Here is a 24,513-nt window from a genome sequence, read left to right as displayed (position 1 = left end):
ATTTCCTTAATGACTCGTAGCGACCAGAATCAGATTTGCAGTAAGATTTATTCATGGTAAGTTTACATATTAACAGAGCAAAGAGTTTGAGATAAATATCAAAGAAAATGTCCTAAAAGAAAAGTTCTTCAGCAGATTTCTTTATCTTGCTGAACTTTTAACAGATGAAACAATTTATTCAACTGAATTATCGGAGCTAAAGGATCCTGGACAAGGGAACTAAAAGAACACAGATTTAGGGGTTTATTAGAAAGCACCCAAAGCTAATTACAGATCAAGGAATCTTTCAGAACACAACCATGTCAAATAGGGAGCAAAGATACTTCCAAAGAAGGTTAATTTTTTTAAATTCTGGTTTATTGGTAAATAATGCCCATATAGGCCCTCAATTAGGGAATTCCCCTCAGAGAATTTTTTTTTTTTTTACATTTTGAAAGCAATGATTAGAAAGAGGGAATCTCCTGAAATGTTTTCCTTAAATAATCAACCTTAAATTTGTACAAATGCTTGAAGCACTAAGGTGTACTAAAAGCTCAGAGAGAAAATCATTTCACTTTATCATGTTCATCAGATATCTCTAAAACTTGGCTAAAGTGAAGGTGGTTTGGGAATTGTTTCTTTACTTCTTAGGGAAAAATGGAGGCAGAGCCTTTTGTTTTAAACGAGACAAAACAAAGGCGATAGTTGGATTCATCACTGAATATGTTAAGAACACAGTTAACAGAGCGAGTTGGAAAAATGACAAAGGCAAGGGTGCTGTGGTGGTTACTCAGAGTTTAGATGACAGTTCAGGTGTACCCTGATTGTCAGATAAATAGGAATGAATGCCATGTCTTTTGTTTTCTATTTCTAATCATAAACAAGAAATGAATGAAGATGCTAAGACTACAATTATAGCTCCTTAAAACACTCAATGCAAAGGCAGAAAATATAACCAATCAGTTCTCTGGTCTATGTTAGGGTTCAGTAAACTATGACAAGCAGGCTAAACACAAGCCTCTCCTTTTTTTGGTATGGATATCAGCTAAGAAAGATTTTTACATTTTTAAACGGTTGGGGAAAAAACAGAACAACATTTAGTGACACATAAAAATGATAATGGAATTAAAATTTGGGTGTCTACAAATAATGTTTGATTGGAACACAGCCATGCTCATTCATTTATGTATTGCCTATGACTGCTTTTGTGCTACAGTGACAGAATTGAGTAGTTGTGACAGAGATAACATGGCCTAATAACATGGCCTGCAAGCCTAAAATATTTACTATCTGCCCTTTTACAGAAAAAGTTTGCAGACGTTTAATCTATATGATGTATAAAACCCTCAAGAGTTTGATATATTTGGTGTTTTTATATCATCTAAAACACAGAAGAAAGGTATCAAATTGAAGTGCATTTTAAATAAACACAAATTGTCAGATAACTGGTTCCTTTTATGACATCACACTCCAAGATGAGTTTATACATACAGACATGTACTACAGTCTCAGATAACATGTTCTAGGCTGAAAATAGTTGACTATTACCTGTGGTAAATGCGTAAGAGCTTTCAGCTGAGAAACAAATCCCAAGACATTAACAAGAGAGACTAATATCTACCGTACAGGTACACAAAGATTCCTTGAATCAGCCAGGGTCCATAGTACAAGATTAACAAAAGATACGGGGGCTCCTGGGCTGTACACATGCTTCCTTGGCTATCTACATGCACTGACTGGGCATACGTAGTGATTATTTGAAAGGATGAATTTGGAAAGTTTTCCAAATGAGAATGCTTGTTGCCAATATGATGCAGTTATTATTTAAAGAAATGACATTCTATAATATATTAATTGGGTATACATTTGTGACCCAATACAAGAGATTCTAAGTAGAAAGTTGGAGTTTATCCTGTATAATCTACGATTAATCATTTAATTCAATTTGTTGTTGCTGTTATTAGGTGCCATCAAGTCGATTTTTGACTCATAGAGACCCCATGTGACAGAACAGAACTGCCCCATAGGATTTTCTAGGCTGTAATCTTTACAAGAATAGATTGCCAGGGCTTCCTCCTGTGGAGCTGCTGGGTGGTTTCAAACTGCCAGCCTTTTAGTTAGCAGTCAAGCGCTTAACCATTGTGCCAGGAGGGCTCCTTTTATAAACATTAACTATTTGTTATATACCCGGCAAAGTGGTACCTGTGATACAAAGGTAATAGATAGGTGATAGGCAAACTGATGAATAAAACAAGGCCTCTCACTTTGGAGCATCTCATAGTTTTGAGGAGACAGGCACAACTAAAAGAGATGGATTAACAACATTTCAAATATTTAATATCACTTTTTCTGGTGAGAATCTAAATTATAACCAGAACGTTAAACAGAAAGTAAATTTCCGTAACTTTATCATGTCACACTGCTATAAATCAAATCACTTGGAGGCTCTAAAGTATGTAAAAGTTAGTCAGGCTGTCAGAGAAGGCAAGTAAACTTAAAGTGCAGGCTCTAGTGGCTTGCTTCTTCCGAATATAACAGTGATACTATCTTCTCAACAGATTCTGGGCTATAGCAAGTTTCAAAAGCTACAAAACTGCTGCCGCCCCCGCCCCGACCCTGACCCCCACAGCTTTTACCTAAAAATAATTCCAAGTACATGTGATATCTATGAGAAAGCTGGGAGTATCACAGATTTCAAAATGTTCTTTTACAAAGACCAAGTTGATGGGTAGGAACACGAAACAGAATAAACCTTAGGGAAGCAACCTATGGGCAACAGGACTTGAAAGAAAAAGCTAATAAAACAAGGAAAGCTAGAAAAAGAAAAGGAAGTAGAAGAATAACATGCTAGGAGGAAAATTGGGATAGATGTCGAAATTAGACGTTAAATTATGAGGGTAAGGACTGTGACTAATTCCAACATCAGAGCTACCTTTAACCATGTCAAAACCTATAATGTGAAGGAAGATATGAAAGTCTTCAGAATGCCTCCTGTCTGGACCAACACGGGAAAATATTGTGACTTAACATAAGAGAAACTTAAATATAAAATCAGAGCTCTCCAAAGAGATAACATACTACCTTGGGAGATATCTAAGCCCAGGCTGAGAGACCACTTATCAGGAATATTGTAGAGAACAGTCAAACATTGGGAGGGTAGTGGAGTTGGATTAGGGGCCTATCCAATCCTAAAATCTGGATAATGCTGCCTCTTTGTATCCTTGCAATGGATAGTACAATGCCTTGCTAGAGGCATTGAATGAATGAATGGCAGTAACCACGTTTTTCCCTAAATTCTTATTCTCTGTTTTACTGAGATAGGATCCTATATACATATATGTGGACTCTTCTTTAAAGACCAGTGGAGAAGAAACTGAGAGACCGAATTGCATTCTTTATTGATTTGGGGGACCAGAAGAGATAGCTGGGACTCTATGCCTTCCCCCTCTTTCAATCTTTGAAATGCCAGATTTATCCTATTCCAAAACAGGATTCTGACTATGTATGATAAAGAGGGCACTGCTGACCTCTAGGATATCAATCACAAAAGATTAGAAAAGCATTCCTAAAGCATCCATTTCCTCAACATCTGTCATCTATACATTTGGTTAGGTAGGGTATTATTATTTCTGATCTGTGGGAATAATGACCTACTTATTATAACCCTCGTGGCGTAGTGGTTAAGTGCTATGGCTCCGAACCAAAGGGTCGGCAGTTCAAATCCACCAGGCGCTCCTTGGAACTCTATGGGGCAGTTCTACTCTGTCCTATAGGGTCGCTATGAGTCAGAATCGACTCGCTGGCACTGGGTTTGTTTGTTCATTATAAAGAACATACTTCGATTTTGTCTTTCATGTTCTAGTGTGATAGGAATTTAGTTTACCAAATGAACTCCTCCATGAATTTGTAATTGTTGGTCATAGCCACTGCTCTCCCTCTTCTAGCCTAACTTTATGGCTACCTCTCTTGCCTTTCCTCATTCCAACACCATAGCTTCTTAACCATTTCATGTGCCCCTCCTAGTCCTGCACCAATGTGTTTCTTTTTGTGTCACACATATTCTGCTACAGTAAAAAGGAGATCTTAAAGCAGGAGGGGATAACAACAGCAGACAGTGGCCTTATTGATACCATCTAATATAGTGTAGAGAAGGCAGATATGGTTAGTCCACATGCCACTTGAAGTAGAGAATAAGGAGCTGTCCCAGTTTCTAGCACCAAAATTACACACAACAGGGGTAGCCTGAATGCAATAGGAAAAAAAAAAAAGAGAGAGAGATATTTCTATGTGTCATACAGAAATTTACAATGCTGTAAAGAAGTTTGGGATTTTATAACTTATAGCAAGAGGAATCAAAGGGAAGGTAATTCTGTAGAGAAGTAGTTCTTTTTATCTTTACTGTATTTAACGCCGGGGCGGGGGGACAACAATCACAAAGTGTCTCATATTATTTTTACCTTTTCTGTCTTCCTTTTGTAAATATGTGGCCACTAAGTAAAGCCCAGAGCCCTGGTGGCACAGTGGTTAAGAGTTTGGCAGTTAACCAAAAGGTTGGCAATTTGAATCCACCACCTGCTCCTTGGAAACCCTATGGGGCAGTCCTACTCTGTCCTACAGAGTCGTTATGAGTTGGAGTTGACTTGACGACAACAGGTTTGATTTTTGGTTTAGGTAAAGCCCAAGTATAAATTTTGATTGGCAAGGTCTTTCAGAAAGTAATTGAACCTCTAACGGCTAGTGTGTACTATATACTTTTCTGAAAAAAAGTATTTCAAAAGTGATTTAGGAAAGTGGGAGAAAAATAATTTGCTTTATCCACAGAAATTTCAGGGTAAAATTTACATAAATAATAAAAAGAAATATATTAGGTTCTAGGAGGGCAATTGGAAATCCAATACAAACTGATTATCTCTGTTCAGATAACTGAAATCCACAGATAATCCCCCCTCTGATCCTAGTCAACAGAGTCAATCTCTCTCCTCTCAAAACTTTTACTGAAGATGTAAACAAGTAGTAAAACTGACCCATGTGAGCTGAATCTCCTTCATATTATAAGTATTAGAATATAAGAAAATAGCTAAAAGATAGGGCCAAAATATAGATACTGGGTTTATTTACAAGAATGGTCCATTCTAAGTATTTCATTTGGATAAGCTGAATTGCTTAAGAGTAGGATGAACTTGGAAAGACATTTTTAAACTTTAGTAGTTTTAAGTTCTTGGTCAGATATCAATAAGGAGTAGATGGAAATAAACAGAGCTCACTTTCAAATAAAAAAATTCCAAAAAGTTAATGTTTTTGTTTTTAAACTTTCATTTTCCCAGCCCCCAAAAGACCAAGAATTGATCTGGTGTTCAACCATCGACCAGACACTCTGTTCCTGGAACGTGTTACAGTTTCATGCTTATGAGGTAGCTTTGTCTCTATGTTACTAGGTGGAAATCTGGGCACCAGTTAGTTAAGTGAACTTTTCAGAGTTACCCTGGAAATGAACAGCAAAAGCAAGGTGAATGTCCAAGACTTTTTACTGGTCTGTATTGACATCTGTAGTCCAAGTTGTTTTTTACTTATCAGCTTGCCATTAAGAAGCTGAATCAGGGCAAAACCAATAAACAGTTACTTAGATCTCTCTCTAGTATTGAGAATGGAATGAGGTGGGAGAAAAAAACCAAGACTATCTATAATTTTATGTTGTAAATATTGGCAGCATTAACATTAGATAAAAGAAAGTTGGAATGTCCAATATTTTTCCTCTGATAACAGTGATACATATATCTTTTGAGCCTGCATTGGCCAACTAAGTCCAATACAAAGGCTTGGCTATTCTCCTCTCAAATATTCTTATCTTGTTAATAGAAAAAGGGGCCTCTCTTTCAATTATCGGTAAGTGTCTCTGAGGATTCCTCATGAACTACAGAGAAGTGAAAATAACAGTGGCTGAGAATAGACTTTTAATGGACTTGTGCAGTAGTCCCAATATAAAGGGAGACATAATTCTGAGTGAAGTGTATAATAATAATTAATAAAAAGTTGTGTACAAGGATGAAAACTGGAAATATAATTTGAAACAGTTATAAAAGTACCAATAAAATTCTCAGATTATTTCCTTTTTAGTTCTTTTAAAAAAATCCAAAATAATCTAACCAATGCTATAATTTCATTTCTTATTTCATTAAGGAAAGCTCTTCTATCTCTATTTCACATATAAAGGGGGATACTTACGATTACCACTTTCTGTGTTAGAGAAAAGCTTTGCAGTTATTTCAAGTTGAGTTGAGTTTTCTATTTTCTTATTATGAGTGGGTCAATAAACATGCTTATTTATAAAATACTTGTTGTAAAGAGACATAGCCTGTGACATGAAAGATATACACTCATAGTAGATTTTTAAATTTAACGATACCTCGCTTCTTTTCCGAGTTTTTGAAAAAGCCTATAGTTACAGGGTAGCAGTTTTCAGGAAATGCCACAGAATTCTTTCTACATGTCTCACTAGACAATGGAATAATACTGGTGGATGCTGAAGGAGAAAAGATACTTGGCTTTACTGTTCTCTTTTTTTTTTTCCTAAGAGGCCATCTTCTTAAAAACAAGTCTTGTTTACAAGTTTCATCAACTAAAAATTGTTGAGAAGTAAAACAAAGTACAAACATCTCAGTTTGATAACCCTATAAACTCAGATTTCAAAACAAACATTTGAGACAACATTAACCAAATCATCCATATTGGTACATTTGAGTGCCATAAAGAGCAAGCTACATGCAAAGTTTCATTAATACTTACGTAAAAAAAAAAAAACTACTGGTTAGGTATCAGAGTTGTGTTTCGAAGAGAATGCGTGCTCATATTTACATTCAGAGAAGCCTTACAAATCAACATGCAAACAAAGGACACATACTTGTCACAATAGTACTTTTAGCTCACAAGGCCATTGATTAAAAACAGTTGATTTCAACACAAAGTGCAGGAACAAACAGTCCTGAAGTGTGTCAAGAAAACAAAGTAAATAAATATATATTTTAAGCTTATCATACTGGCTAAATATTGCTTCTAACAATATAATTACTTAAGTCATAAAGAAGTTACACAGTATTTTAATTCTGAGAAGGATATGTTTATGTATAGATCTTGAATAAATCTGTATTCCAGGAATTTTAAAGATGGATAGGAGGAAGAGTAGTCTGGGAAATCCAGCCCTGGCTGAAAGATAAGGGGCACCAGCACCATTTTCCTTAAACCATCAACACCCTACTTGTGAAAAGATGGTATTTAATCTTTGCAGATCTCTTCTGTACACCAGGCAGGAAAAAGTCTTCTGTCCCTGTACGTCTCAGAAATACTCGTAAGAAGGCCACGGAAGTCAAAAGCCCTTTTCCAGAAAAGGCCTTTGTATATACTGGTTTGATATCCCAAGAAAAGGAGTGGTTATGGATTCGTAAATTAAAATGTATCATTTTAAGGCTTCTGAAAGGTTAGCAAGTCAATTTTTTTCCTTGAACTATGGAGCCCATGCCACACAAATGACTGCAGAGGATTAGGAAAATATTCCACCAAATGTTTCGGTGTATCCTGCTTTGTGTGAAACATTGGGGAGGAGGACAGCAACAGTAAATGGTAAGAACATGCAGGATAAAAGAGTTAAAGCTTTGGGGAAAAGTACCAACCTGCTGTATGCTTAAATCTGATTTGTCTATGTAGTACAAAGGTTTGTTAAACTTCAGTGCAGAAACACTGGCTTGGGCAATCCATTGCTACTCCTTTATACCCCAAGTGGCATACTCTACAAAGAGTAACATTTTATTGACAGAAAAGTGATCACAAGATCTCCCTTAGGACAGTGAACTCCAGGACATCATACAGCAGATAACACAGTAGAAGTCAAGGACAGAAGTTCAATGGTTTTAGTCTTGACATTTCAGATGAGCACCCTGTTTTCCAATCACACAAAGACCAACCACCAAACAGCCAATGCAAGGACCACGAGAAAAGACATCACAAAAGGAATACGAGGAAATGGAAAAGTACTAGAGTAGAGGTGGCACTTTTTGAGAGACTTGTGATCCTCAGGGATTGGAATAGAAACCTTGGGAAGAATTTCTTCACTTTCTTGCTGGGGCAAGGCTCTTTCAGTAGATCTCTCTTGCTTTTTAATTTTCTCTTCACCCTGTACTAACAGAGCACGTTCCTGTGTCTGCTTTCATGGTAGAAGATCAAGAAAGACAGAGAAAGATGAACAAAATGACAGATGGAAGTGCTCAGAAACGATACTTGGGGATGTGCAAAGGATTCGGGAAGATCTTTTGGGTGCTCTCTACTTCAGCTTTACTTAAGTTTGGCAATTTATCTTGGCAAAGTATCTGTAATACAGTAGAGTGCTCAGTAGATAATTTTGTGACTGAACAACATTAGAACTTCTGAAAGTTCAGAGAATCACTGGACTTCTTTACAGTATTTACCCCTCCTTCAGAGGATATCCACATATGAATTCTGGGTAATTTTTCATTGCTTTAGTACTGCCAATTTTTTCTCAGATCAATTCAGCAAAGCCAATAATGAAGCATTCTTTTTGCCATCAGAAAAATTACTTTTATTACAAACAGAATGGCAGCATATAAAAAGTTATCTTCATATAGACTTAAAAAATGCAACAGTTCATTCTATATGGTAGTTAGCTTTTGCTCAAGGGAGTGAAAATCGTAATCCTATACATTTTAAAGATTGCAAAAGAAAAATAAAAAGTATAAAATTTTATAATGTACTGCCAAGTTCTACTTAAGTAGAACACAAATGATTTAATCCTCAGAAACCTCAAACATAAAACAAAACAAAATAAAAACCAAAACAAGACCCTACAATATTTTAACAATTGCAAAGTCCCCTCATCTCTCTCAGTCAAGATTATTAATAGAAATAATAATGACAATAGCAAAGGTTTATATATTACATTAAGTGAATAATTTTGATACTTTCAAGGAAAGCTCTTTACCCCCACTTGTCCAGTTGAGAAGTTCCTCCCCTCTTCCCCAATTTCTGTACTTTGCCATCCAAGTTAAGACAGATATTGTCTATGAAAGGAAAAACTTGGCTCTAAGTTCTCGCAGTTGAGCCAGCCTTCTCTGATCAGTTTGGAAGCTTGAAACTGGTTCTTTGCACACCCCTAAGTGATATGTATCAGGGAGAAAGTAGCTGGGGGACTGGTCAGCAAAAAGAAAAAAGGAAGAGAAAGGATGCAAAATTATAGTGATTTTTAAAAGAAAAAAAGGGGGAGAAGAAAGACAACATAAAAAGAATAGGGTACAATTAAATTCATTTTCTCTCTGAATATATATTTACATCTTCATGCAGCTTTTCAACCAGCCATGCGCCGAAATAAGCAAATTGAAAGCTGCAAAACTTGCAGTAGTGGAAGTGTTGTGTGTTAGGCCAAAGGCTGTGAGTGTGAAATTACTACTAATAGCCAAAAGAAAAAAAAACTACTCAGCAGCTGCTGTTCAGTTCTGGGGGGATTATCTGCTTAGTGCCATGACAAGAGCAAATTCTGATTGAGAAGCACAAGTCATAACAGCAGCTTTACCTCTGGTCCACCAACCTTTCTTTCCGAGGGAAGGACAGAGGTTTTCTTCACCTGGTTATACACAAATTATATAAAATTCAGTTGCCTTGCAATGCAATAACAATGCTATCAAAGGTGGAAGAGGTATCCCCAGAGAACAGAAGTATTGTCCTAATTACTAAAGAAAAAGTAAGATGCTAAAAGTAAAATTATCCCTATATAAAAGGTTATCACAGTACAGTTCTTACTTATTCCATTATTTATTTAGAAGAGTAATGTACGTAAGCACAGAGCTAAAATTGCTTAAGGACTCCCCATGGATCTGATTTAGTTTATAAAAAGTCATTGCTTTGAAGTTCACATAATGACGTCTCCATTCCCAACGCCAGCCCTGAGATGATTTCTAGAAGGTTTCTGTTAAAACGCATGGTAATTTCTGGAAATGGAGACCAATTCAAATTTACCCAGTGCCATACAAGAGAGTTACTAAGTTATTTATTTTTTTTTAAGTAGTTGAGCATCTTTTATAACTTGCGTAGAGTCAAAAAAAAACTTCTAAAATATGTACTTATGATTTATAGGTAGGGTTAACCACGCCACACAGCAATGAGGCTTATTCTCATGGAGTCACAGACTTACAGAATTTTAGAGTTAGTGAGGGCCTTAAAGATCATCTACCCAATAAACTGAGGTCCTGACAAGATAAGTGACTTTTTCAGAGTCATTCACTTAGGCTTTGATTAGCCAGACCCTCTCAGCAAAATTAAGCCACCAATTTTTTTTTTTTTTACTGTTAGACCCTAGTGACTCTTACTGCTAGAACCCGTTATCCCATTGCCATCCAGTCAATTTCAACTCACAGCGACCCTATAGGACAGAGTAGAACTGCCCATAGGGTTTCCAAGGAGTGGCTGGTGGATTCGAACTGCCAGCTTTTGGGTTAGCAGCTGAGCTCTTAACCACTGTGCCACCAGGGCTCTCTTATTGCTAGGGGCATATCATAATGAAATACCTGGCTGAGACTGAGTTGTGGTCTCACTCACAAAGCAGGGCCACTGTCTCAGTTCAGGGTACATTCTCAAGATTTAGAGCATTTATAGCAGGGAATGGAGGGTGAGAGGACAGAAAATACTAACAACAGTATCCTATCATTCCTGGTAAATCTATTTCATTTAGGTATTCTCCAGACTTGGTGAAACTGGTTCAACTCTATTTGGAGACTTGTTAGCCAATTTTAATCATACTTTTGAAAAATTCGAGAAGAACCCTTTGTGAACTGACTTTTATAGTTTTCTCCAGTTCCAGAAACTAAACGATAACTTTGACAGTTTCCTATAAATTCTGTATGTAAAAACCAGTTTTTAAAATTGTTATCACTTTACCTCTCTTAACTAGAATTGCTATTGTTTTGGGGGGAAAAAAACAAGCACATAATTTTTAAATCATTACTATCACGCATTAGATTAGTGTGACTAATTACATAAATATTTAACTCGTACCAGCTAAAGATTAAGTAAAGGATCTTTGGATATATGTTCATTACACAGATTCTTTTATTTAGGATTTCCAAAATAGGGAATGACAACAATAATAGAGTAAGAACAAACCCTGAAAGGTATCTCTGGACTCCTCTAATTGTGACTATCTTATAAAACATATTAAAAGTTTAATATTAGTCTTTACAAAGATAAAACATCACCAGCAGTTTTTCTAAAATTGAAATACTATAATTAACACTTGGTGTTTTACATTCTCCGGCTTCGGGCCCCCTTGATTTATTACATAATGTGGCCAACCATTCCAGACATTTCTAAGTTGTACAAATGCTCAAATAAAGTTGAAAAAAATGTTAACTCCTTTCCAATTCTGACCTTACTAAATTTAGTAAATTCTCTGGTCCTTGAAGGCACAGTCTAAATATAAACAAAGCTCCACTGGCCTATTGTCAATTTGTAAACACACACTAGCCAGAAGCATGCAGCTGCAGAGACAGTTCTCAGAACCCTCTCTGCTAATCATCTACTAAACTAGGTAGCCTACAGGACTTAAAACACAAGTGTTTGGTTATGAATGCCGTATACCTGCAATGAATTGGTAAGGCACCAAAGCTAAATTTCAACTTTCTCTGAGACATAGAATATTAAGATTAAAAAATATTTTTATTCCATTCATTCTAACACTTGGTCACACAAACAAAGTACTCACTCCTTCTCCTGTGGGGACTTGCCCATTGATGTTCAGTGTTCGGAAGGGGGAATGAGTGGATAAGCGTTTATCCCACTCACTAGGCCGTGGTTCTGGTACAGATTCCATGAAGTTCTTTTTCAGCTCACTGATGCTGGCATGGTGTTTTTTGATCTCTTCTTGATTCTTGTCTAAATCCTGTATTTGAAAGGACAAAGATGCAAAACAATAAATACTCAAGGAAAAAACACACCAAGGGTAGCCCATTAGAGACTATGGGCACTGGTAGAAAACACACCACATCCAGGATAGATGCTACTAATCCATAAATAGCAAACTATAAATATACAGCATATTTGCTTGTTTGTTTTTTAACAAGTCCTTTCTTGTAAGCAGGGAAGCATCAAAACCCCATAGCTCTTAGCAGTTGTAGAACTCATAGAATTCACTCCTTAATTTTGTGACTCTTCTTCCCATTATGACGTAGCGCCAGATCTCCAACTCCTCTTCCCAAGAAGATAATCCCACAATTCAATTAGCCTCAGCTAGATATGAACTGATTTAGGCTCAGCCCAGGCAGGATGGAGACAGCAATAGATAAGGAGAAACCATTAAATGAAGGCCATGGTGAAAGATTCAACTCCCATCAGTGGCTATGTTACACTGGTGAGGTAAAACTGTACCCAGAAAAACCCAGTGCCGTCAAGTCGATTCCGACTCATAGTGACTCTATAGAACAGAGTAGAACTGCCCTTCTATTTCTACATGAGGATAATTTTGCTTCCCTATTACTAGGTGGTTAATGTTTCTTTTTGATAAATAGAAACATCACTTTCTAGATATAAGAATTTATCACTGAAATTCCTAGCTCAATACTCTAGAGCAGACTGTTACTACTTAAGAAAAATCACTCAAGGATATGGAATATAATGACTTTTTCATTGCCAATACTATTCACATGAACTAAAAGCCTATGCTTTCCAGCTTCCAACAGCTTCACTTCATCCCTTAGTACAATTCAAAATAGGGACGTTCTTCTAGTAACCTTCAATGGATTGGGAGGGAGTTAACAAGAGTTTGTCTAATAACTTATATACTTCCTTAATAATTTAAAATAACTCGACTGTTCCAGCAGGTTTAAATACTGGGCAGCTAGAAGTAGAGATGTCAAAGGAGGTCCAAAACAACTTTGAAAAAGGGAGGCTTGACTAAAAATAGTCTGGGAGATACAACTTGGAGACAAAAACTCAAATGTTCCTTGTCCAGCACACTTCTCTGAAACAACTCACAAGATCTATGCTTGAGATCAAAATATGTGGGAGCCTGTCACTTGATGACTGCTAAAAATTCTCTGTTTATTATACATCAAGATAGCTCTGTATCCAAGAAAAGCATAATGTTAAATATATCTCCTGATATGCTGTACGTATTTTGGGATTAGTCTTTCTTTTTTGGCTCTATGAGAAACAGCCTCATTTTGAAAATAAAATGAAGCTGGAATTCAATTAAATAAAATTTGTTTGTAAGTTTTTTCCTGAGGGCAATACAGGCTTCAATTAGATAAAATCATTCCAAAAGCAATGCCAAAGGGAAGTAGCATAGGAAAAAGAACCAGTGAAACACAGGACAATTTTTATTCTGGAGGGATTCATTCAGAAAGTTCAGTTACTAGTCTATTCTTTTTATTTATGCAAGACTGAACCACTTATATTTGCTCCGAGATCAGTCAAAGAGAAAACTAAATCAAAAAGGGCAATCCTGAAGCCCCCCCATAAGAGTACCTCTTGCCTGCTGGGATGAAATGTGAGTATATCTCATGAATATGGGCTTCACCACGGGGAAACTACAGTTTGCGCTTTTGTTCTAGCTGAAAGCAAGAGACGCATGTATACTAGCTAAGAAAAGCAGGAACAAACTCAGTCAAAGACTCAGTGGTGGGCTGACCGACTGAGACCCACCAGACATGTAAAGCCTTGTGACCCAGCTCCGGACTGGAAATCATGTGTTTGGGCCAAGAACCACTTAATGCATATCTATCTGTTGCTGTCCAGTCAATTCCAATGCATTAATGGGAGGGTTAAAAGTGTGAACGGAGTAAAACAAAAACGAGCAAAAGATATTATGGTCAAACCACAAATCACTGGGTTAAACTCTTACTACAGGACTGGTGCTTTGTTACTCTTCTCACCTAGCTTTTGATTAGTTTGGAACCTGAGGAAATAAGTGTTTCAATAAAATCAGTGCTTCTTAGGGAGCTTTCTCCATCCTTCTTAGCTGGCTCTGTTGGAAACCTGTAGGGCACAGAGTAAAATTAAGATCTCAAAGGGGCCTGTTCCAAATAGGATTTGTCATCGACACTTGCTACAGGTTCTCTCTGGGAGATGGAGGAGGAGGCGGTAGATCTAAAAATGAACTCGACCTTATTTGTGCCAGAATAAAGCATTAGTGAGGGTAGGGTAGGAGTAGGGGGAGGAGTAATGCTTAAAAAAAAACCAAAACTGCTAAAGTGACAGATAACTTGAGAGATCTTCCTTAGGCGAGAAAAAAGAACAAACTTCTTTTTCCAATATCTAAAGAATGATGGTCAGCCAAACAACCTGGGCTGTTTTCAGGTTAGATACTTTGATGCCTATCATCCTATAATTTTAGCAGCAATCAAACCAAAAACCCAAACCAAACCCATTGCTGTCAAGGTGATTTTGACTCATAGAGATCCTAGAGGACAGAGTAGAACTCCCTCATAGCGTTTCCAAGGCTGTAAACATTTATGGAAGTAGACTGCCACATCCTTTTCCCGCAGAGCTGCCGGTGGGTTTGAACCACCAACCTTTTGGTTAGCATCCGAGTGCTTAACCACTGAGCCAGCAGAACTCCCTTAATCAAACCAAACAGTTCATTAAATATAAGATGTTCTCAAAAGGCAGTTAGTAGTTTTAATTTCCAAACACACGCTTATTTAGGAATCCCCTCTCATGGCTGTCAATGGAATGCTGGGAAAAAAACATCACACACAGGGGTTTTGTGAGTCTCAGAAGCCATAACACACCTCATGGAACAAATGGCAAATATATGATTGGTACTGCAGATTCCAGTTAGGAGGAAACACAGAAGGTGGACTAATCAAGAAACATATATATGCTTGGATTTGGGATATGTTACATTGCTCAGTACAAGAAGAAAAACTGACAACTATTACCCTTCCTAATCTCTGAAGACAGAATAATTTCAGGCCTGGATTCATAAATGGGCTAGAGCAAAGAGGTCTAAATCGTCAAATCTGAAATATCCTAGGTTTCAGCCTTGGAAAACCTCATATTACATGAAAAAAAATTATGCAAGGCACTTAGCATTGCCATCTAGCACCTAGTACATGCTTCAGTGAAGGCTGGCCGTTAGTATAATTCTTATTAATTTTATCAAAGTACCTTATACATAGCAGGCACTCAAAATATATGTACTGATAAAAAATAAGATGAAGTTAAGTGATTACTAGAGGCCATATATTAAACAAGAGAGTTATCTAAAAGCGTTTCTTCAAACTTCTAAGTTTAATATTTATGGCACTTAATATACACTCCTCTTTCAGATCTCGGCAAAAAATGCTATCTCTTCAGAGAGACCTTCCCTGACCATTTGATTTAGAGTAAACTCATTGCCTTTGAGTCAATTTAGGCTCATAGGGACCCTGTAGGAGAGGGCAGAACTGCCCCACAGGGTTTCCAAGGCTGTAAATCTTTATGGAAGCAGACTGCCACATCTTTCTCCTGTGGTGTTTAGAGTAGATCCCCTTTATTAGCATAGCATACTGGTTATTTCCTTCATAGCTTCTATAATAACTTGTAATCACTTTCTTGTTATTTATTTACTCATTTATTATTTCTTCCTTCCCACTTCCCCACACTGTAAGCTTCCTGAAAACAGGAACCATGTTTATCATCTTTCTGTTACATTTCTAGTGCCCCATACAGTATCTGAAACATATAAGTGCTTCTATCTGTTGTATAAATGAAAATAAGTATTTTAATAAATAGTTTGAAATAACAAATTTATAAACTTCAATTCACCCTAAACTGAGTATAAGTTCCCTTACAATAATCTGAACCAACACTTGCCCATTCATTTGTAGGAATTTACTGTTCTCTTCCAGGCTAAGGTGTGGAACACCCAGCACTGTGTAGTTGGACCTTATAGGTGATGCATGAATACTTTTGAAAAAAATTGACAGTAATATTTGTGGTCTGTAATCTCAGGGTCACAGTATTTTAGGATTAGAAGAAGGTTATCTAGGCTCTTCAGTCAGCACAACATCCAGGTCATTCTGGATAAATATGAGCCCACTAAACGTAAAATTTCATCCAGAAGATTCCCACAACTAAAGTTCTGTAACTTCCTTCAGTGACACATTTTAACGTTCTAAAAATCTTCATGTTGAAAAATTTTCTGTATATTTAAGTTAAATCCCTGATCCTAGAGTTTAAACTCATTTCTTTTGGTTCTGTCTTAAGTGGAGCTGTAAAATAATCTGGTCACCAACTTCTATATTATAGGTGTTTTTCTGGTGCATAAACTTACTTGGCCTCAATACTTTTTTCCCATGGAATAATTCCAGGTTCCTTAATTTTTCCTCATAGATTTCCTTTATTCTTCTAATCAGTTTTGTATTTTTCTATCCAATGTGGAGCCCAAAACTAGATAAAGTACACTGTTACCATTTCTGAATGGACAACGGTATAGTTTAGTAGAGTTAGATAGATCTTAACTTAAATCCTACCTTAACCAATTTACCAGCTCTGTGACCTTAGGGAAATTAATTTATTTAAGCCTGATTTTCTCATCTTTAAAATAATAATGCTGTACTTATAGGCCTGCCTTTAGGAGTAAACTATCTTATCTCATAATAGTTACTCATTAAAGGCTAGGCTCCTTTCTTTCCTTCCTGTATCTTGCTTTCTCCCCGCCCCACCACCCCGGCTGTCCTTCTGTCAGTTTCTGGTAACTCTAATATTTTAAGTTCTTTCTGAACTGTGATCATTTCCCCTACTTGTCCACATTGTCTCAGTTCAGAAGATGAAAACATAATGTAAATTTGCTTCTTGGAACACATAGGAGTTTATATTCTTGGAAAATTCAAGGAACTTTTAGAAATGATAAAGAACTTTTTTTAAAGTGAGCAAAACAATGGAACCATTAGAAGTAGAGGTAGTCCCAATCATATATTTTTTTTAGATAAGTATGAGAGATGGAAACTAAAAAGTCAGAAGGAGAAATGGTTGCATATCTTCATGTTTAACAACATGCAAAAGCATTTTAAACCTAAAATTTTGTCATGCAATGGCATGCAAAACCAAATGCAGCATAGAAAGAAGAAAAGGGTATCAGCAAAGAATGCAGAAGTTTCCAGGCAACCAACTGAAATAAGCTTCAAGTTCATACAAACCTCCAACATTAAATTGCTATGTCTGATATAAATGTTTTCACCATCTAGTCTCTCTCTTTTTTTCTGTGAAAATGAAAGGGGGGAAAACAGAAAAGCATAAAAAATTAAAATGTTGTTCTTGCGGGAAAAAAAACTGCAAATTGGCAAACCAAAAAATATTTAAAATAAAATGTCTGCAGTGCAGCATATGCCAACATGAAATGGTCACGGAACCACAAGGACACACAGAGAACACGACTACCACTAGAAAATGGATGATCTGTTCATGATAAATGAAAGAATGTGATGAAGTTATTTAAATAGACAGTGCTCCTGGCTTCATTGGCTTCTTACATAGCAAGTTGCTTTATGTTCATTTTTGAAACTGAGTTCTTTGAGAGTTACATTAAAACATACGTTAAAAAGCTTTTGAAGTTCCATGTTATATGGAGCTGAGAAATGTTTAAAAACATTATTCAGCTTTTTGGACATATTTTGTATTTAGTAATACTGAAGTATGCTTATCTCTAATACTTTTCATAAGAAATATCTGAGGTCATTTTATACATAATTAGCCAATATTCTGTTAAATAAGAACTGATGCATCTCACTCTGTAGTTAGGAAGAGTAAGGAACAGTGCAGTCAAACCCACCGTTATTAACAATACTGCGAGTTGTTGCTATGATGGTTTTCATGATAAGTATGTATAAAACATGATTAACAATTCCATGAATATGATGCCATTTAAAAATATTTCTTATAAAGGTGAAGTATAAAGGATAGGTTTGGTTCTTACAGATTATTTAATTTTGATGAAAGATATACTTTTCTACTGCAAAGTTTATTTCAACCAAATCTTTCAATATTTAGCATAGAATTATAATTTCTTTGGTGATGTGCATGAGTGTGTATCTGCTATTTGAAAGTAATATCTGATTAAGAGAAATCAATGAAAAAAATGGATCACTGTCTTTTTAATGCACTCTGAGTCGGGATGGGTGAAATGGCAATGTAGTTTTGTGAAAGTGAAAAATGGCTAACCTTCCTCATTCTTATCAGATCTTCAGTTTTTTCTGCAAGCTTCTGTTTTGCCATAATTAAAAAAAGAAAGAAAAACGATAAAATATTGGTTCATTGAAGTTTGTTTGAACCTTCATTTCATAACTTTTTTTTTTAAGGAGAGGGGAGTTGGAGAAGGAAAAAATGGTGGTGGTGTGATGGGAGGGTGCGGGGAGAGGAACAAGTGACCTGTTGGCACAAACCTGAGTTTGGTCACCATTTGAGGTGGGTACTGTGACCTTGATGTGGGTTTTTTCCGCCTACATTTAAGAAATAAAGTGGTAAAAACATTTTAGGTTAGTTAAGTTTCTACGAATAACACTGTTTCAAAATAAATGGAAACTTTAAGCTGGTTGTAAAATATGCTCTGATATGTAATCATCATAATGCAGTCTTAGGGAGGGTGTTACAGGGAAGGCTATCTCTCCCAATAGCAATCTGTTAGTCCACCATCACATTTTCAAGGCTGAAGAGGATATGGATATCTAAATTATCAAAAAAAAAAATCAGTAATTATTCTATTGATAAAAAACATTTATACTTATTTATTAAAAAGTACTTATGAAAAATAATAATTTAGGCTTATTTAATGCTTCAGCCACATGCTTTCACTTTGCTGCTTTTTTTTTTTTCTTTTTTGATGATCTGGAAGTGCTTGAAATAACATTAAAAAACAAATTTACAAATGAAGGTATCAGTGTATGACATACATGATAGTTAGAAACAAACAAAAATCTTCACAACTGAAACACACATATAATAAATCACATGTAACACCAAACAGGTAAATACAAAGGATTTTGCTAGTTGATCAGTTTGTTTAAGGAAGCAGTTCACCCTTCAGTTGATTAGACAATAAAACATCAAAATAAACTCAATCCAAAGTGTTACTGACACATGCAGTTACTTTCAGGGCTATTTATAAATAAGCTCAACTGCCACATTCAACACTTGCAATCTCCTTTCTAGGGAGCTGGAGTCCATGTGTTTGGTGGAAAGGCAAGATTTACCCTTAATGGCAGGAAGAGAATAGCTAAGGCCCTAAAAAAAAAAAAAAATTTTTTTTTTTCTGCCTAGCTTTGAAATACCTTTAGAGTAATACCCATTTTATATCCACAAAATGGAGTAACTATGAATACAAAACAAAACAAAATCCAACAGGCTATTAAGAAGAACCACAGCAGAGTGAGTAATGCCTGTAACACTGGACATTTCAAAATTAGAAAACTGACTTTTCATTAAGGGTCAAATCAATCATTTTGTATCATGAAGTTCTTAGAGAACCTCATCAATCTGTGGCTTTAACATAATCCTTTTATCATACTTTGCAGCACTATTTAGGGATATGATGTCACCATGCTGCCTTCTCCAGGACTGAGTGTAGGCAACATAAGACAACACCAAATTTCTGACACTGTCAAATCATAAGTGCATCCAGCTACAGCACCTGTAACTACCAGGAGTAATAAACAGCTCAGGCATTTCTACCTTGAACCCCTGCATATGTGGGCATTAACAAGTTATTTCACCTCTCGGAGCTAAAATTTTCTAATTGATAAAATGGAGATAGTGTGTTACTTCACAAAGTTATGTATTAATAAATGGTAGTTTTTAGTCATTCTATAATGGTTCCTTGTTTAAATGAATAACAACTTCTTTTTTGCTTTGGGTCCTTTAGCTCTCCAACAGCAGGAAACTGATTGCCTCTACTCCAGTCTAAGCCCACTGAAAAACTAAGAGTAAAGGACAAATAGCAACAGTAGGTCTATGTATGCCCCCACAGAAAACATTAAATAAGATGAAGATGTGCATGGGGGAGAAGTGTCAAATGACTCAAGACAGCAAAAAGCTACCTCTGTCTGGTGCCAAATTAGTATTAGATGATGAAATTTACACAGTTGCAAGCTTACTTTATTACTACTGTTGCTTTATGTAATACATATGGCTTCAAGTAAATGCCATAATTATTTTCTGCTACAAATAAAATCAGTTCAGTCATCCTTAATTTTGCCACTACTACTACAGTAATTGAAGGTTATTAGAGGTGGCTTTCAGTCTGATTTCAACAGAGGATCTCAAAACAAATATTTATATAGAATTAATTGGTAAGAAGACCCCCTACTAGCACCTGAATGGGAAATATATACCAGAGATGATCTCTCCATTCTGCTGAGGTCCCAAGAACAAAGGGAATCAATTTTTTTAAATACTTGTGTCTGTAAATTAGCAGAAGGTCAGAGGGATCTTAGCCACTCAGGAAGGTTCCCTTGCCACTAGTAATTCAACACTTTCCAGTAATATGTAACAAATGGAAGGATAGTCAGAAGTGCCACACGAGATACTGTAACATTAAAAACTGAGGTAGTGTAACATTAAAAAGGCATTATTGACACTGAACCTGATAGCCAATGTCATGTGCGTTCGGCTAGGTATAAAAATGCAAATACCCACCATTTGCTCAATCTTCTTTTCCTCTCTGGACTCAAGCTGAGCTCAAAGGACAATAAAAACTGCATGTTGTTATGTTTAACAGTTTATTTTTTAGATAATACAGTCAAAACAGAGCCAGATTGGCTATTGCTTTACCATAAATAAACTGGATATTGAACTGGCTCCGAAAAAACAGGATTAATCCATCTGTCAAGGTGACAGCACTTCCTAAAGTCTTAAAAGGGTTTTAAATTTCTTAACAAACATATAAAAATGTAATTCTTATGAAGACTGCTTCTCATAATTCCTGTTGTCAACAGTGAGTTTTTTACTTCAATAAATCTGAACCAGCACATCAACGTCATCAGGGCTTCAATGTGTTTAAAGACCTTATCAACTATAAAAGATCAGTCCCATTACTGATACTCCTGGGAAATTTGCTAATTAAATTGGTGCCTTTTCCAAATACCTAATTGACTGTGGGTATAATCAACTCAGAACTTTAAGCAACTCAGCAGCATAACCTCTCCTAGACAATAGATAGGACCCTCATTGTAAGGCAAGCTTATGATCTGAACAACCATATAGATGTACTTTAGAAACAACCATGTAGATGTCTTGTTCTCAGGAAACGTGCACATCAAATTATATTTTAATTATACCAGCAGAGCTTATTCTTAAAAAGGAATATGGAGACTCCTTCTGGATGAATAAAAATTCACCATACTGGGTGGTTCACAAATCCATTTTTTTTTAGATACTAAGTTGGACCAAGGTGTAGATGACCTGAAAACTTCCTTTAGGCTAGCTTACAGTCTTTATAACATAATTCTATTAAAATATTTTACAGGTTCATGGAAGAAGTCTTCTTTCAAAAAGAATGAGAAAGAAATAAGTGTTAGGGTTCTATAAGAATCATATGCTTTGAAACCCTTCGGGTAAAGGAGTTAAATCCCCTAAATTAGAAAGTGAATTATCTAGATATTTGGACTTATAACGTACCTTCCATACTTCTGTGGGCTCTGGCTCAACTTGCTCAGGCATTTCTTCTGTTTTCTCCTGTGAACCTGGGACAGTGCCTTCTGGGATCTGACCCTCAGCAATGGCGGGTGCAGAGATGGGCCGAGGACTTCGGTCTGCTGAATCAGAAAAGGAAAAGGGAAGGATAAGTGAAGGCAAGAGTCACTGTACTACTTCTGGGTCACTACGGTAAAAAAGAAATCATTAGTGCTGCCAGGTAACTGATAGCAACAAGAAACTAAAAGTACCGTCAACAGAAAAGCTAAAACGTACCATTGCTCATGAATTCTGGGGAGAAAAAACATCAAAGTAAAAGAAACTTATTACATTATTAAACAGTTAGCAAGACTATTAACCTTGTAATCTGCTAGTATAGGCAGTTTTAAGAACCTGAAATGTAGTCTACAGAGGGAAAAAAAAAGGGGGTAATTCTGATTTTTTCCAGATTTTTGGAATAAAAACCAGCTTATTTATAGACAATTTCAGAAGCCTAAAATATATTCTAGGAAAAAAGGATTAAGGCAGATTTCTTCTGTGAAGTCTCCTTGGAATGATTACAAAATCTCTTGATAAATGGATTTTCTGAGAATACATGAACTACATTTCGATGCTTGTAAAGGCAAATCTTTGAACCAGTTTCCTTTTTAATAATTAATCATTTGATCACAATAATAGGAATTCAAAACCTTGATCCTCAGCACTAAACAAAACAAAATCTTTTGGGTACTGCCCTATATTCTCCCAGAGTCTTATCAATTTGTATTATAGCTTCTATTCTCTAACACATTTATAGCAGTGGTTCTCAACCAGGGGCAATTTTGTTCTCCAGGGATATCTGGTAATGTCTAGAGACATTTTGGGTTGTCACAACTGAGGAGAAGGAAAGGCTACTTGCGTCTAGTATGTAGAGGCCAAGGACGCTGCTAAACATCCTACAATTCACAAGACAGCCCCCAACAACAAACAATAATCTGGCCCAAAATGCCAACAGTATTGAGGTTGCAAAACCCTGACTTAGGGAAGAGACTGCACAGACTGTTTTAGAGAAAATAAACAATATAGGTTATGATAAAAGCTTGATCTTTTCAAAGAGTTAGCTGTTATTATGGTTTGCACTATTTATCATCTAAGTTTTAGATAACCAAAAAAAAAAAAAAAACCGTTGCCACTGAGTCAATTCCAACTCATTGTGACCCTACAGAACAGCGTAGAACTTCCCCGTAGGGTTTCCAAGAAGCGGCTGATGAACTCAAACTGCCACCTTTCTGGTCAGCTCTTAAATACTGTGCTACCAGGGCTCCAAGTTTTAGACAGCTACTCCAAAATAATCACTTGTCCTCTTCTTAAGAGTTTTATCTTTATTTTTCTGGGAATTAAAAGAAAATGCCTATGTGCTTTGCAGTAAAATCTCACTTATCTGGAAGTGTCTAGGAATGAAGGTGTTTTTCTACATGATTTAATATTTCTCTGATAACAGATCATTATCCTTTCATATACTGATACTTTATAATGTTAACCTTTTGCATGGAAGTATTCACAATTTTTATTACACACTTTCCTGCCTTCTTAAACTGAGCATATTGAATATAATTTATCCTAATAAGTTTCAATTCATAAACTGTAAGGATTGATTGGGCAAAACAAAGGAATTCCATGAAACAGAACGAACAAAAATTGTAAATTCACAGCTGCTTTACAAATATAATGCCAAGAAAGAAATGCTCATTACCCTGTAATGATCTCCAATGAGAAGAATCATTCCCTGGAGGATTAATTAGGGAAGACAACAGAAGCACAAGAATCTACTTTATCTTTCAACAAAAAATCTTGTAGCTTCTAACAAGTCCCTACCACTCATGGGTGCTCTAAGCCAGTCAATGCAAGAGTGGCAGATGGCAGACCAAATCTAACCACACAGGATAATGTGACAAAATATTTTGCTCACAGTTGTATTAAATATCATCATACATGTGTATTCACACCTCCTCTCAAAGAACTAATTCAGCTCTGCTTGGCATCATAGAAACATAGCCCATGCTCTTACCATGTGTTATTTTGCCACTTGTACTTGGTTTTAATCCAATACTAATACTGCAGAGCCAAATGATTTATGCCTTCAGCGTTCCTAGCCCTGGCAATCTGCACTGCACGTGGAAAAGCAGATATACGTGTGGAAACTGGGAGTTAGAAACAGAGGAGTTAGAGTTCAGAGCCTGAAAAACATGATGACATCACACTGAAAAGCCCTGACTGTGAAGGCAGAAAGCCCGGACAGTTGAAAGCAAAGCAGAATCATGAGTCTTAGGTTTGAGCTCACTTTAGGCACACACAGTAGTGTGACCCAGGGCAAGAAGCTCAATCTAATAAACCTTATTTTTATTATTTATATAATGTAGAAGACATCAACTCTATGATATCTTGGGAAAGACATGTTCAATTGAAATAAAAATGCTTTATAAACTCCAAATATTAATAACTTTTAATATATTTAAGTTCCTGCATTTCTCTTATTCTGGGTATTATTTCATGAGTTTGTTGGGCAAAAATTAATTATGCACCTACAGATATGCAATTCAAATGAAAGATATCACCTAGAAGCCCAGGAGAGAGGCAATATTTCTTTCCTTTTCTCAATAAGGAGAATGTAAACTACAGATCACAACAGAGAATCATGGTAGTGGCTATGTTGGTTCTTTTTTAAACAGCTTCACTGAGTTACAATTCACATACAAGTGACCTATATAAAGTGTAGAATTTTTAGTACATTCACTGGGAAGTGATTACTTTTTAAGATGTTTTGGGCTCTTCAGTTTTTTTAATTCATTTGCTAGCTATAACAAGGTTTTGGTTGCGCACACAGAGGACACTTTA

The 24,513-nt window shown here is 36.2% G+C and overlaps 1 protein-coding gene across 6 annotated transcripts in view; it reads right to left on the bottom strand.

The window, feature by feature from the left end:
• Positions 1-24,513, bottom strand: part of EPB41 (erythrocyte membrane protein band 4.1) — a 223,027-nt gene that overhangs the window by 26,401 nt on the left and 172,113 nt on the right. For 4 of the 6 annotated variants that reach the window (XM_064281587.1, XM_010595142.3, XM_064281589.1 and 1 more), the window contains exons 12-14: positions 21,625-21,761; positions 17,154-17,216; positions 11,738-11,914 (exon numbers count right to left, since the gene is read on the bottom strand). In XM_064281587.1, the coding sequence (XP_064137657.1) occupies positions 11,738-11,914; positions 17,154-17,216; positions 21,625-21,761 (377 nt within the window). The remainder of the gene's footprint in view (positions 1-11,737; positions 11,915-17,153; positions 17,217-21,624; positions 21,762-24,513) is intronic. The other 2 variants (XM_064281586.1, XM_064281588.1) reach the window with 2 other exon arrangements.

The sequence above is a fragment of the Loxodonta africana genome, chromosome 3 (assembly GCF_030014295.1).
Source record: "Loxodonta africana isolate mLoxAfr1 chromosome 3, mLoxAfr1.hap2, whole genome shotgun sequence".
In the NCBI taxonomy this organism is placed as follows: domain Eukaryota; kingdom Metazoa; phylum Chordata; class Mammalia; order Proboscidea; family Elephantidae; genus Loxodonta; species Loxodonta africana.
Note: the sequence above shows the minus strand (reverse complement) of the source record. Positions and strands in the feature narration are given on the sequence as shown.